Source organism: Sceloporus undulatus, chromosome 6 (assembly GCF_019175285.1).
Source record: "Sceloporus undulatus isolate JIND9_A2432 ecotype Alabama chromosome 6, SceUnd_v1.1, whole genome shotgun sequence".
Taxonomy (NCBI): domain Eukaryota; kingdom Metazoa; phylum Chordata; class Lepidosauria; order Squamata; family Phrynosomatidae; genus Sceloporus; species Sceloporus undulatus.
The window spans coordinates 98,078,825-98,094,069 of record NC_056527.1 but is presented as its reverse complement, the minus strand read 5'-3'; the positions used below and the strand labels follow the sequence as shown (position 1 = coordinate 98,094,069).

Sequence of the window (15,245 nt, the reverse complement as noted above, 5' to 3'; positions counted from 1 at the left end):
CCTGTCCTGTATAGGGCCATTCTTAACTCCTAGCCCAAAGTATTTTATTTGTATGGCTTTCATGGGATACATTTGACTCTAAAACCAGATTGATGCAGTATTTTTCTTTCAATGGAAGAACAAGCAAAACCCAATAAAGGCCTTCCTGAAGATCAAACTAGAAATGGCATGGATGCTTTTTTTTACAGAGTAAATAGTGCAGTGCTTTCGCTCTGGGCTGCCAGTAACTACAGAGGGCAAAAGCTCCCCTACTTTAAATTCTTTCCAAGATATCCGCTGAATTGGGGACACTCCTATTTGCTCTTTCAAAAATTGGAATTTGGTGAATTGTTGTTTACTGGGGTGGGCAAAGTCTGTGGGTGATATGCAATTCCCAAGGCCCCTGGAGTCAATTGCTTTGCACCAAAACACCTTCTAGGGGTTGGCGGCATTTCCGCCATGTCCCCACCCTAAAAATCATTTCAGGCCCAGGAGAGCCCTTGGGGGGGGGGGGGGGGAGTGATTTCTGGTCACTTCCTGCTGTAAAAAGGGCCTTTCCTGAGGCCTAAATTGACCAGGGAGATATGCTGGAAATGCCCCCATACCTTCTAGAAGGAATTTGGGGACATTAAGGGGAAAAAACCTGAATTGTTACAGGGGTGTATGTGCTGTCCTTCAAGGTTTCCTGGGAGGTTAAGGCAGCTACAGTTTCCCAGTCTGTTATGTTGTTGTTGTTGTGTGCGTTCAAGTTGTTTCTGACTATGGAGATGCTAAGACAAAACTATCACAGGCAAGATTTGCTCAGATGGGGGTTGTCTTTGCCTTCCTCTTAGATTAAAAGAATGTCACCCAGTGGGTTTCCATGGCTGAGTGGGGATCTAAACCCTGGTCTACAGAGTCCTAGTCCAATGCTCAAACCACTACAGCATGCTGACTCTCACACCTGCTATACATGATGGTATATATCTAATTTAAATCTGGGTCTATCTTTTTAAACAGTAAGTAACCTCTTGAAAAAGGAACAAGAAATTCAGGCCATCGTTTGAAGGTAGAGAGGTTAACCCTCTCCTCCTTTCCTTTAAACATGACAAAAATTGATTCTTTTCCAAGTTTTATTTGCTTTGTCTTGCCTTGCAGAGTATATGCTCAGCAGCAAAGAGGGGTTGTTGACATGTCATGAGTGGAGCCGCCTTTACTTTTTGCCTAAAAGCTTCTGCTGAAGTAGGGCTGGGACCATTTCCTACAGCTTTTTGGAGGGTAATGCTACTGGCCAGACTGGGTGGGAAATTCTGATTTATTGTCATTTCAAAGCATTGCCCTTTTATACCTCTCAGTCCCTTGGTGGGCATCTTCATTGCGTGCCCTATCCTCTTTGATCCTCATTTTAGCAAAAACAGCCATGTTTCTCATGGTATCTTCAAGACTAACAATTTCTCATGGAACATGCTTTTGAAAGCTCATGTCATAACACATTTCTCCTTATTAGAAGTACCACAAGAGTCTTACATGTGGTGGAACAGACTAATATGGCTATCACTCTGGAAATCATTTTAATGGTAACATTATTAACAGAAGCCTGAATCTGCTTCCACCCCCATTACCTCCAGCCATGAGACAACAGTGGGCCCATCCCAGGCAGCAAATGGCAAGCCTTGCCGGCAAGCTTCTTCTAAAAGCTCATGCCTAGGAGACAGAAATGGAAAGAAGAAATAAGGAGATTCAAAAGTAAGAGTCCCTGCTTTCATCTCATCCTATACCTTCCCATCTTCTCCCTCCCCTGCTTATCAATACTATTACATCTGTTGGTTTCATGCCTTCTTGCGAGCAAAGAGGAATCGTGAAAGTGCCTTCCCCAAAGTGGTGTCCTAAAGATGTGCTGGACTACAACTATAGTCATTCCCAGACAATGTAGATTCTAGATTGAAAGAGGCTGTTTTAAAAATGTGAAGTTTATAATCTTTATCATAATATTCATTTGCAAAACAGCCCCAAGGAACCAGTAAATGCCATTCCCATTTTGCATGTTGGAAACTGAAGGTAGCAGTACTGTGAATGCATGTGATTTAATCAAGTGATGCCTTGTAACTCTGTATGCCAGTAGCACTCAAACTTTTTACCCTTGGGACCTCCCTTTACATCTACATGTGGACATTGTGCCCTCCCCGACATAGTATATGAATAAAAATTTTTTATTTAGTGTGCATATTTCATTCTCAGATTTATGCATAGTTGTATTTTAAACAGTTTATAAAGAAATAACATTGTTCAAATTATAACAGTTTAAATAAATTTAATATTTAACTCAATGCATGTGTAAATTTTACACATAAAAAAGTTTGGAAAGAGGAGAAGGAAGGATCAGAGCCTCCAAGTCTCGCGTCCTGCTTCAGCAATTGTTGTGCCCCCCGTGGGTCCTGTCCCACTATTTGAGAACCACTGTTGTAAACCATACTGAAATTTGTACCCAAGTCTTTCAGGGGCCAGGGCTAAGTAGCCTTTTCACACTCCCAGCCTTTCATATTATTCACTCAGCTACAACTTCCCACCCATGTCCAATAACTCCACCACCCTTTCTCACTTCTTTTTGTTCCTACGGTCCTTGTCCACTGGTCCAGACAGCTTGGAAAGGCCCAGAGGGTCTGCAGGTGACATCTCATCTGATGGTGTCCCAGCTATTCAGGAAGACGGGCAGGTTGCACAAAACAAAAGAGAAAGAGACATGTAATTAGCTTTTTTGACCTCATTAACAATCTAGACAATCCTATGCAGACAATCCTTTCCTACCATGCCATTAGAATAGAAAGAGATGGTGAGAGGGAGTGGGGGACAGAGAGGATGAACCTAATGATGCCCATTCCTGAAGTTCTCCCATTTATTATAAGAGGGTCAACGGATATTAGGCTCTGCAGATGTTTAGGACTTCTGCTCTTATAATTGCTTCTAAGTGGTCATGTTATCTAGGGCTTCAGGGAGACGAAGTCCAAAATATCCAGGACCCACGGTTAACCACCTCTTTTTATTAGAGAATTTATTTCTCCAGTGGGGAGACTTCTCATCTGATGTAGCAAGCCCCCTGCACAGTGAAAATGATACATGAAGCATAGTCCATCAGAGAAGGATTGCTGCTTCAGACGTTATCTTCCAACCTATGGAAAACTGTGGGGTGACAAAGGCAAGGACATGTTGGAGGAAGCAGAGCCAACAGACTCAATGCTGCTTTCCCATTCATATTCCCCCTCAAGTTCTAATCATGCTAGGTGAACTGTCTGCATAGGATTAATGTTTCCGAGAGTTCAGGCATAGCAGAAGGATTGGAGGATAGAGTGGTAAGAGGACTTATAAGGCACAGAAAACCTTTGGATATTTGTGCTTTCATTGGATCATTTTAGGGTTTCCTAAGTGAGCAATAAATCAGTGAGCTCTCCTAACTTCTGGCACTATGGACCAGTGGTACTTAATTCTTCATCTTCATGTAATCCTGGAGTCCTTTGCATATCTTATGTGCCAATGGAAGGAGGCTGTATGAAAATGCGATGCATTCTACCTTGTGCCAGAATTTTTAGAGAGAAAAAAAGCAGTATGAAGCCCTTTTCAGCCAAACTCACTTCTCTAACAGCCCTGCATATCAGCAACACCCTCCTTCCGAGAAACTGTCTCCTAAAATATGTACAGAAAATCGGATGTGTATGTTATATATGTGTGTGTTTGACAGAGATCTACAGAACAGCATCCATAATGGAAGCTCATTTTACCAGGCCACCTGATACCTGGAAAGCTACTGCATTTGGGAGGCTAGGCAAAAATTGGAGGACTAGAAACTTTAAAAAATTCTAAGGAAACCATGAAGACACCAAAATCAGAGGCTGTGGAAATCCAGAATTCCTGGTGTGTGAAGAGTATGATTTATCTCCAGTGATTGCTATGGTGGATGTTTATTAGAAGATCAGATGGAATCTGCAAGGGTCGGTAGCACAATCATTTTTAAAAGGAAAGAATAGGGAGCGGAGGCTGTGATGGAGGAAGAAGAAGCAGAGCGGAAGCTGCGGGTGGGCAAAGCATACCAAGTGAGGGGGACTCACGGCCCAACTGTCCCAGCCTCCCTTTCTCCTTCTTCCCAAAGAGACGTCCAATGGAGGACTTGATGCTCTTCTTCTTGGTGGATTTATGTAAGGAATCTTGGCTGCTGTTGGTGACTTCTGATCCAAGACTGTTACAATGAAAGGAATCAGAGGTGGAGATAGAATTAAACATTTTTTTTTTGGTAAATGACCAATTTTCTCTCACAAGGAGATTCCTTTTCAATTCTGAAAGGAGGCCTTTCCTGCCCATCCCACCAACCAGATTCATCACTTCAACTCATACTTAGTATCACCCTACAGTAGGTGCAAGAATCACACAACCCTCTGTCTGTTGTTGGACTTCACATCCCAGAAGCCTTAGCATCGCCAGAGGAGAAATGCTGGGAGTTGTAGTCCAGCAACATATAGAGGGCCACATGATTCCCACCCCTGCCCTATACATTTCCAGTAAACAAAAGTTCATTATATCTTATATGTTGATTGCTGACTGTATGCTATTGGCTAAAGTGTGGCTATTGACCATACATCTGTAATTAATAAACAGCGGAAAAACTACGGGACGATATACTCAGGTATATAATCATGGTCTTTACATTATTATGGAATTGCCAATCAAATGCTGTTTAGTGCTTTCAGGAAAGCTGGAAACTTCTTTTTGGAATGGGAATATATTAATTGATTCTGTTCTCTTTAGTTATTCTCAACATGTTGATTATGATGGAATACTTTTTGGTTGGATTATACAATATGTCAATTTTTCTATATTGTGTATTTATACTGTATTGCATATTTACTTATTCATTTTGCTTCTTTCCTTGTCTGCTTTGTGTTTCAACATCAACAACAACATTCTCTGCTTTACTGGCAACTTTCTTTTCTGTTCTCTCAAAATCCACCTTTTCATTAAGGTCTTTGTCACAATCCTTTAGCCCAGAGGGGGAAAATCAGGCCAATGGGCTGCAAGTAGCTCGAGAGGCATTTTCATGTAGTTCCAGATCTCTGTTGGACCTACTCCCAAACACACATTTTTGGGAGAAACAAAATCAGCCCCCCAACTACAAACTGTGACTCCTGGAGTGGTGCAGAGTTAGAACCCACCAAACTTTCTCCCAAACTACAAAGACTGGCTGCAAATAATTGGTTTTCAGGTAGGTATGCCCTACTGGAGCAGGTATGGGGCAAAAATTTGCTTCTTTACTCACCCCCCCCCCCAAAAAAAAAATCTTAGTTCATATATTGAACTGCAATAGAGGGCAAAACTTAGAGTTTGGCATTATTTGGTGTAGGTGTGCCAAGATTCATTTAAAAGTAACAAGGAAGAGTATTTTACTGTCATGTGGAAGAGAAACTGAATTAATCTTCTGTAACTAAGAAGCTGCTGGTGGGTAACCAAAACTGGATTGCCATGCTAAAGGACTATAATCTGGCTCCATTCAAGAAGGAGCGATATTCTACACATGCTCAGGGACCCTATTGCATTGGGCCTATATAAATTCTATTCCTGTCAGAAAAAAAAAGGTACAAGAAAGGTAAATTACCACTATTCAGGCTGTACTTCACAAGATCCAATGACTTCTGCATTGTCGTATACCCACAAGATCCAATGACTTCAGCATTGTCCTGTCCATTCCCTTGCAACCTACCTGGTTCTCAGATCCCTCCCATCTTCCAAACTTCCAGCCTGCAGGGCTAAGGCCTGGGTCATGCGTTCAAGACGCATTGTGCGGGGGGTGGAAGGAGCTGGGGGCTCACAGAGTGCCAGGGCCTTTTCCTCAGACCCTCTCCCTTCTTCCTTGGCAATGTGGTTCTGCTTGGAGGACAAAACAATACAGTGAGAGAGTTATCTGGCAGTGCTAGAAGGTAACAAGATTAATCAGGTTAATGCTGATAGACAGACTGAGGCTTTAGGCAATTGATTTGGCATATGATGCAAGCTAGGTTTATTATTGTTTTATTTTCACTCTCAGGAATAGGCAGGGGCATTTGTAAGATTTTCTGCCCTGGTCCAAAAAACAAAACAAAACAAAACAAAACAAAACAAAACAAAAAACTTTGCCTGGCTTTTGGTACTATTTGTCTTGATCTAGGAAAGGCATTGCTTCAGAAACAATACCCTGAACAGGACAGGCACTCCAAGTTGGAGGTGCTGTTGTGAGAAAGCCAACAGTTTTGCTTCTGTAGAGAACGTCTGCTGACCATTACACTCTCCAGCACTTAGACTTGGGACTAGGGAAGAAGAGATGTCTTGGATGTAATGATAGATCCCTGAAGTGCCTCAGAATGGGGTTTTGATTCTGCTGTTCAGCAAAGGCAACAAGATAAACCCCTGTCCTATACATTCTCAAAGAAGATATGAGTGTGAAAAGACACCTCCACCCCACACCTGCAATGTGTACACATACTCATGAACCAGAAATATTGGGACAATTCAAGCAATAGCTGGACTCAAACAAATAAGGTACCCCATGTAATAACATAGCATAATGAACACCAGGGCTGTTCTGTAAGATCAGATCAAGGATCCATCTAGGTCAGCCTTTTATTTGTTAAAGCAACCACCCAAATGCTTCCATAAAGCCCACTAGAATCTGGGCCAGTGTCTCCCCATCACCAATGCTTCTACATCAGTATCTGGTATCCAGTGGTACAATTAACTTCCCTGCCATGTCTAGTTGAAGAATTTCAGGTGGAATTGCTGGGAAGGACCCACACCTGAGCTCCTGAAGGGCTCCTGCTAATTAGGAGTACACTAGCCTTCCCCAACTAGACACCCCTCAGACATGATGGACTTCAGGGAAGACATCATGAAAGCAGTAGTCCAACTTGGCTGGAGGGTGCCTGGCTGGGGAAGGCTGGAGTATACAATTTTGAGTTAGATGGACATAAGACATTTGTGTTTGTTTTGTTTTAAAACAATAACATCAAGATTTCTGTGGGGGAGTTTTTCAAGCCCCACTGCCTCCCCTGACAGCTCTTTAGGGTGAAGGCTCTACCACAGGTAGTGTTCCCTGCCCAGCCCCAGTCACTACACACCATTTTTTCTCCATCGCGAGCAGGGCTATGGGGCGCCAAGCGGGGAGTGGAATGGCCACTGCTGGGGGGGAGAAGGGCTGGCCAGAGTGGAGCTGGTGACAGAGGGAGGAATGGAAGCCCCTGAGCGGTAGCGGCCGAGAGATCCATCCAAACTGGCACTAGTCACTCGGCTCTCGATTTCCTCTGCCCGCTGTTCTGTAGATTCTTTCTCCTCCTGAATCAATCTTGTAAGGAGAGCAAGAGAAAACATATATGAGTAATTGGAAATGATCAAGAAAAACTTTACTTTCCCTTTGCCAAATCTGACATTCAGAAAACTCTTCTGTCAGTAAATGCAGTAGATCTGAATTTTTTTTCACAATTCAGGTTAATTTGTTTTAATTGTATATAACTTCTGGTATTTTACTATTTTTGCCATTTGCTTGTTTTTTGCCATTTTGAAATAATCTGGACTTATATTCGATAAAGAATATTTTGACCTAGTGCCTCTTTGATCTCTAGTGCCTAGTGTATTCTTCTCATCCATTAATATCAATATAAAATAACACTCCAGATTGTCCAAACTTCCCTGTTTTCCTAAACAGAAGTCCAGTTGTCATTACAGCAGTATAACATGAAAGAAAAGGAGCAAGACTCCAGAACACCAAAACATTTCAAAATGATTAGCCCACTTAATGAAAATGCTACTCACATGAAAAATGCACATACGGTACATGCTTCAATCCTTGGCACTAGATATTTTTTCACATATCTCCATAATCATGAAGACTGGATATTTTTTAAATGAATACTGAAACACTAAGAAATTCTAGTTCTATAGGTCTATAATTTTAGAGTGCTCTCAGCATATGAGAACTCCAATGCGATCTGTAATGTCTGCTGAAAAGATTTTTATTTCAATTTATTTATAGGGACAACCATCTGCTGCTTTACAAGAACATTTCTGATGTTTTTAGTACTGTCCCTTTGTTGTTTACTATAATATTTTGAATAAGTTATGATAGCCACTTGAACATAAGTTATCACAAAATTTATGGGGAGGGGGTGTCACATGGATGTGAGTATGAAAAATGGCACCTACAGTCTGATGTGGCATAGTCCCTTCTACTTCACTGCTACTCTCCTCATTCCCACCTCAATCTCCTGACTATGTAAACTATGCCAATGATAAACACAGGAGGAACACATATGACAGGCTTGCATCCATGACATGCTTGTAAAGACTGTGGCAATGAGAAGGAAATTATTGGGGGAAAGCTTGGAATGTTTTCTGAGGAAACTGTAACACGAGTATGAAAGGACTTGTATGGAACTGTTGTAGGTCTGCCCAGGACAACTCACTTGATTTCTTTGTTGATGGCTTCCAGCTGTTCTTGTAGCATTATGGCCAAGGTCTGCACATCAGCCTGCCCACTGGGAGAAAGCAGGTCAGCTGAGCTGAACAATGGGTCGCGTTCATCTTCATCTGAACCATCTAATCCACTCTCAAAGGATGCTCCGGCTGCTGCCTGCTGAGCCCTCTCCCACTCCTGAGAGAGGGGTGCCACCTGTCGGGGAAGAGAACGAAATGAAGAGGAATGTGAAAATGGGATCCAGTTGCTTCCCCTGGTCATTGCATGTTTGGATAGTTATCAGACAAGGGAATGCTTTGACTCTAGAGACTGGCCCTTAGAAAAGAAAGTGTCTGTTGAAACTGAGGGCAAAGGTGCACCTATGGGGCAGGCAGCAAAATGAAGATGTTTCCAAATAAGAATCCTGTTCACCCAAAATGATTTTTTTCTTTAATCCCCAAATTTCTAGCATTGCAGAGAGTGTGACACTGAGAACTGTTAATACCTAGAAAAATTATTTGTAGTCACTTGGTAAATTTTTCTGCCCTTTTTCTGTGGATGTCTAAACTGTATTTCTAAATGCTTGACTGATGTTTTTAGTTAATGCAATGCTAGAAATATGGGAACTAAAGGAAATTGGGGGGGGGGGGGTAGAATTCTTATTTGGGGGAGCAAATGCACTCATTTGCCCCCTCCCTGCAGCTACATGCCTACCAAGAAAGCAAAAGCATTTGCCTCTTCTGATCCCACACCTGACTCTTGGTATTGCTCTATATTAAAGGAAGGTTACTCCCATAAAAATGACCTCAAGAAAGACACTCACCAGGTTGGAATCCAGCATACATTGAGGTAACAAAGGAAGGAAGGAAAAATAATAATAATTAGTATTTTGATGATAAAGAAGGGAGAAGAAAAGAAAGGGATATACCTAGTACTACATTCTATTCACCTGCTGCAAGGAATAATCCTCACCCTGGCTGCGGACCCAGCTCCAACTTCCCCTTCATTCAGTCTCTGTTCCTCAATGTCTTGGAAAATTTTGGAAAAGATCACTTTTTTTTTTACTAGAACTCCCAGAATACCCAGGAAGTATAGCTACTTGCCACATTGGCTAGAGGATTCTGGGAGATGATCTCCAAACGAGTAATTTTCCAAATTTTGGTTTGAGGGCCCTGCTAATGTATGTAGCATTCAATGAATATCATAGCATTTGACTCTTGCTGTTCCTATTGCAATTTGCTTTGCTTTTCCTTAACATATTCTGCAATACCCTTTTCAGCTTCATATGCCTTTCCTGCTGGGTAAAAGGGCTGGTATGGAAGTATCCTTAAACTTTAAGGCAGCTTTACCAAACCTGCTGCCCTCCATATGTTTTGGACTACAATTACCCTTTTCTATACCTAGGACCCCCAGAACTGTTTTTAAGGAGGGTTAACAATGGGCAAGATGCTTCATTTTGTACAACAGAAGCTGTTTTAAATCAATCGCATTCCACAATTTGTAGAATTGTTTTTACAAAACAGTGGAAACACAGAATACACTGCATCAAAATCCTTCTCCTCCTCCTCCGACTAAAGCAAATAACAATCTGGCCGCAGTGAAAGCAATGGCAAAATAAAAAAAGACCTGAAACTTTACACAACTGAATAATAATTAAAAAAATCCTTAAGTAGGAACTCTTTTACAAGTACAATGTGTACTGACAAATCCTTTCATATTGTTCAGTGTGGTTTACTCACAGGTACGCATGCCTAGGATAGATGGCATACAGCTTTATTCAAGGCAAAGCTCAGCTACAATGCCTGTCTTGTGTATTGAGTGTGCTTGATCTTTTAGTACATTTCTGAGTGACAATTCCAGAGGGGGCTTGACTATATTGGTGGGCTAATTTTGGTTGATCCTTTTGAAGTGGGGCTCAGCAACCCAAGCTTAATTTTTGGGGGGTGGGGTCCTTACCTATAAACAAACATTTATTAGACTTTTAAACCACCTTTCCCCCTAATAAGAGAACCCAAGAAGGCTAACACTAAAATGAATAAAACAAATAATCATTTAAAAACATAACAGATTAATTAAATTAATTAACAGATTAATTAATTCATACAGAATTAAAAACAATTCAGAAGAAGGGTTTCAAGAAAATTTTATTCTGTGGTATATAACCAGGAATTGCATTATCTTTGTTTTATCTGAGAACATTTGCATCCTGACTCCCCAACATCTGGCAGACAAAAAACTGATTAATACAAATATAAAATACAGCTAAACACTCTGTTGTGTTTGGCAACCTAACTAGTAACTGGGATTTTCAAGAGCAATAATCTTTTGCTTTCCAATAACATCTCCAAGCCTTCCCAAACCTGGGATTTTTCATTTCCCATTTATATCTTTCCCATGGTTACACTGGAACTATAGTATGTTCTTCCTATGGAGATCTGCCAAATCCCTTTATTTTTAGTTTTCAGCCATTTGTTAAAGACATTCTCATCTCAGAATATTTTTAATACAGTCAGTCCTCTGTATCCATGGATTTTTTTTATCCATTGATTCAAGTATCCATGGTTTGAAACTATTAAAAAATATACAAAATTCTAAAAAGCAAGCCTTGATTTTGTCATTTTATACAACGGAAACAATTTTATTATGCATTTAATGGGACTTCAGCATCCATGGATTTTGGTATCCACGGGGGGTTCCTGGAACCAAACCCCTATAGATACCAAGGACTCATTGTATATACATTTATTGTGCTGTGTTTCCTTTTAATATGGATGCTATTTTAAGGTGTCTGTTTTTATTAATGTGATTATTTTATATCACTTCTCCGTTATTTTTTGCTCCATGTCCAGTTCAGTTTTTATGGTAGAATTTTAGGTTTTTGTAAGCTGCTTTTGGATGTTTTTTCCCCCTCTTAAAAAAGGAAGTGGGATAGAAACGAACATGAAAATAGGCCAGAACTGGACATAAGAGAGGAACATGCTCACTGCATCAAGTTCTCTGCAGAAAGTCTCTATGAATTCTAATAGTACAACATGTATTAGATTATGTCATCACAGCCAGACTTCCCACTTGTGCTTTATTCTATTGGATGCCATTTGCGGGGGCAGAAAAACTAAAGTGCATGACGATGTCACATTAGGTGTTCTTTATTGCTAGACATTGCCATGGAAACTGAAATGTAGGCCTGCTGATTGTAGTGGCAGCCGCACACTGTAACACCTAGTTTGACCGCTAGACTCCTTTCTATTCAATTGATGCAGGCACCAGGCTAGCCTTCCCCAGCTTGGTGGAGTACAGAGCTTTTGAACTTCACCTCCCATGATCCCTCACTGTTTATTCATTCATCTGTTTATTTTTGGTTAAAATGTTTCTTTCCTGCCCTTCGTTGTGAGATCTCAGGGCTGCATACAGTCAAAACAACTGAAACAGCTCCAGATAAAAACAACAGAATAATTTAAGCAAAATTAAAACATATTAACCAAATATCCAGGAAAAGACTAAAACAGTTACAACCTTGTATATGTAAAATCTTAGGCCTCAACGACATTATTAAAAGGCCTAGTATTGGTCATATAAGCCATATATCAGATGTAAGTATCTGAAATGGCCACCACTGGCTATTTAAATATTGGCCATACCAGGTGTAGCTGATAGAAATTGCAGAGCAAAAAAATTGGACTAGCACTAGATTGTAACAAACTGTATTTCATTTTCCCAATACCATCGAAGGTTGCAGTCGCACTGCAGAAATAATTTAGTTTAGACCACTTTAACTGTCATGGCTCAGTGCTAGAGAATTCTGGGAATGGTAGTTTGTTGTGGCACCAGACTTCTCTAAAAGAGAAGGCTAAATGTCTCACAAGACTACAGTTCCCAGAACTCCACAGCATTTAGCCCTGAAAGCGAAGTGGTCAAAACTGGATTATTTCTGCAGTGCAGATGCAGTCTTAGAAGCCCCACTGATCTTTTTTTCCTCATTACTAATTGCCACCTGGCCCCACAGGCTCCCTTCTTCTGATCCCATGTCAGATCCAGCACAGCAAACCCATACCTTGGTGGCTTCGTCCTTGACGGTCCAGCGCCCCTTCTTTGAACGTCTTGCCACACCAGCACTGCTGTAATGGTCCACGTGGGCCCCCACGGGCAGCGTGGGCGCCTGGGAGTAACGCAACTCCAGCGCGCTGCCCGGCAGAGACCTCCGTGGAGCAGGGGAAAAAAGACTGTGAGCAAGGAGGATGAGGAAGAGGAGAGTCTCTGCCACCCTGACCAAGGAGCCCTTTCCCACCAGGACTTGACTAAGGACACTCTGCTCCTATTAAAGACTCTTTCATTGAAGGACCCTTCCAGGCAGCCACCACATTGGGAACAATAAAGCAGATTTACTTAGAATCCCAGGATAGATAAACACTCCCACTGCAACAGGGGTAGGGCTGGAACCTCAGGGAAATTAAGGGGCAGTACAGACCACCCTGAAATGGCAGGCTGGAGTTGCCCATTTTAATTGTGGAAGGAAGCTGCAGCCACCAAACTGCACAGCTTCCCTCCACAGTAAAAAGAACCCGTTCTTCCAGGTTCTTTTTGTGGCGCATATGTACATCATGAGTGAGCCATTGGTGCACTCGTGACGTACACAATGCACAGCAATGTGTAGACATTGTGCAGTGGCATCATGGTGGTGCCCATGTGGACAGGATGCCACCATGATGCCGCCGACCATACAGACTAGGGTTTGGAGTGTGCAGTTGCTGCTCACTCTGGATCCCTAGTTTCGGCACCGGCATGCCCTTTTTGGCCAGTGTGTCTCGGCCCTAAGGCATGGAGGACAGGAGAGGGGACTGCATGACAAAGGTCTTCTAGAAAAAGGATTTATTTACTTATTTTCATGACTCCCACCTCCCACCTATCCCAGAGCAAAAAGCGATGAGGAGGGACTGTATTGGTTCTTACCGGGAGTAGGTAGAGACTGGTCGCCCACGTAACTGGTCTATCTCCATTTGCATCCTCTCAATCTCAGCTAGCAGTTGCTCCTGCAGGGCAGGCACACACACACAAAAAAAAGCCAAGATGACTCAGAGCCTTCCACCATAACCTTTAGCTGCGTCTAGAAAACTTCCTGGTTTTTCCTGCAAACCTACATGCTCACCCCAAATTCAGAATACTTTCCCCATTTCTGGACTCCATTAATCTCACCATCTCTGCCAAAACTCAGTTGCAATCAAGGCCTCACCTTATTTGCCAGTAGTTCATCCTGAACCTTCTTCATGTTGGCAATTTCCTCACTGAGGGTGTTCTTGATGGGGGGAAAGAAATACGAAAAGTTTAGTAAGAGCAAGAGCATCATGAAAGGGCTCCTGCGTAGATGCTCCTTAACCTTTTTCCTCCCTGTGGTCCTCATTAGAGGTTGCATTCCTGCATAGTAGTTCTGCATGCAGAATTATGCAATGTTGAGCCACCTACTGCCCACTAGACCTACTAGATCCTTAAAGACAATGAAGCTCCAACAGCCATTTTGTGTCTGATGAGAAATGGGGGGTGGGGGGATGGATTGCAAAAGTGTCTGGTAATATCCACATAGCTAGATGCAAATCAATAACATCATCTGATGAGGTCCACTGCACCCCTCTACAGGTCACAGAGGAGGACATAATCATTTTGTGGTTGGCTGTGAGGACAAAGCCACTACTGTGATTCCCTGCTCTCCATCAGCTCCATGGTAGGTCTGGGGAGGCTGTGGTTAGTGCAGAAGGAGGAAGGAAATACCAACCTACACAGCAACCAAATATAGTTATATACAGGCATAAGGTTAGCTTACACCTGCACATCACTAACAGCATACCAGTGATAAGGGGTATTCAGGTCAAGATGGCAGACACTGAATTCTTCCCCTATGTGACCAGAGCTGCATTAGAGATATGGTTGGTACATGAAGGACATCCTTCACTTTCCATGTTCTTGTGTTGCCTTATATTCACCTCTTTACAGCTGGTTGTGCTTTTAGAAGCAATGCCATCAGCAGCCAAATCTCCCTCAAGAATTACAGAGCAGTGACTGACTGCTTCAGACTTCAATCTGCTGAGCCCTAAGATTTTCTTCCTTCTTTTACAAATTGTAAAATCTCTCTTCCCCAAAGCCTGATTTGTTACCATATCTCATGGCAGACTCAGCACATATATCCACACACATGCATACCTTCTCTTCCAAGGCCCCCATCCGCTCCTTCAGGTGCAACTGGAGACGCTCATTGGATTCAGACAGCAATTTATCTACTGTTTCTGAGAGGCGCTTGTTGTGCTCGTCATTCATTTTTTCCCTTTGTCGTGCCTGTTTTTCCAACCAAGAGAGAGCAGAAGTCAGTAAGGGCTACAGGATGACCCCCATCAAAATTCTCCTGCCCTTCTCATTCACATTCCCTTCCTTGGACCTTACCACACAGGGCACAGAAGTAGGGTCAGTTCGCATTGGCCGATGCGTATTCACGTCATATCGCATCGTTCATTCACACTTGCGCTCTCTGAATACGCTTTGCCGATTTGTATTCGCGTCATATCGCATTGTTCATTCACACCTGGGCAGCCTTCCGCATTGAGGTCTTGCGAATCGGCCAATGCGTATTCAGGCAAAGTGAGGCAAGTGCAGATTGGATAACCACACCAGCCCAATACAATGTGTATTGGCCGATGCGCATCGGCAGCTTTGCGCATGCTCTGTGGGGCTCTGAACGGGGGCAACATTTTTAACTTCCAGGGTGAAGAATGAGGTCACTGTTTAGCGCGTAATATCGCGAGAATTGCTGCCTTTAGCCACTTACAAAAGGGGTATGCAC

General features: G+C 42.4%; 1 protein-coding gene across 1 annotated transcript in view; it reads right to left on the bottom strand.

Moving 5' to 3' along the window:
- Positions 1-15,245, bottom strand: part of PPFIA3 (PTPRF interacting protein alpha 3) — a 69,843-nt gene that overhangs the window by 11,523 nt on the left and 43,075 nt on the right. The window contains 11 exon segments of the mRNA XM_042476065.1: positions 1,581-1,662; positions 2,558-2,651; positions 4,041-4,186; positions 5,702-5,868; positions 7,092-7,160; positions 7,162-7,315; positions 8,433-8,620; positions 12,474-12,618; positions 13,370-13,449; positions 13,650-13,712; positions 14,612-14,743. Of these exon segments, the coding sequence (XP_042331999.1) occupies positions 1,581-1,662; positions 2,558-2,651; positions 4,041-4,186; positions 5,702-5,868; positions 7,092-7,160; positions 7,162-7,315; positions 8,433-8,620; positions 12,474-12,618; positions 13,370-13,449; positions 13,650-13,712; positions 14,612-14,743 (1,320 nt within the window).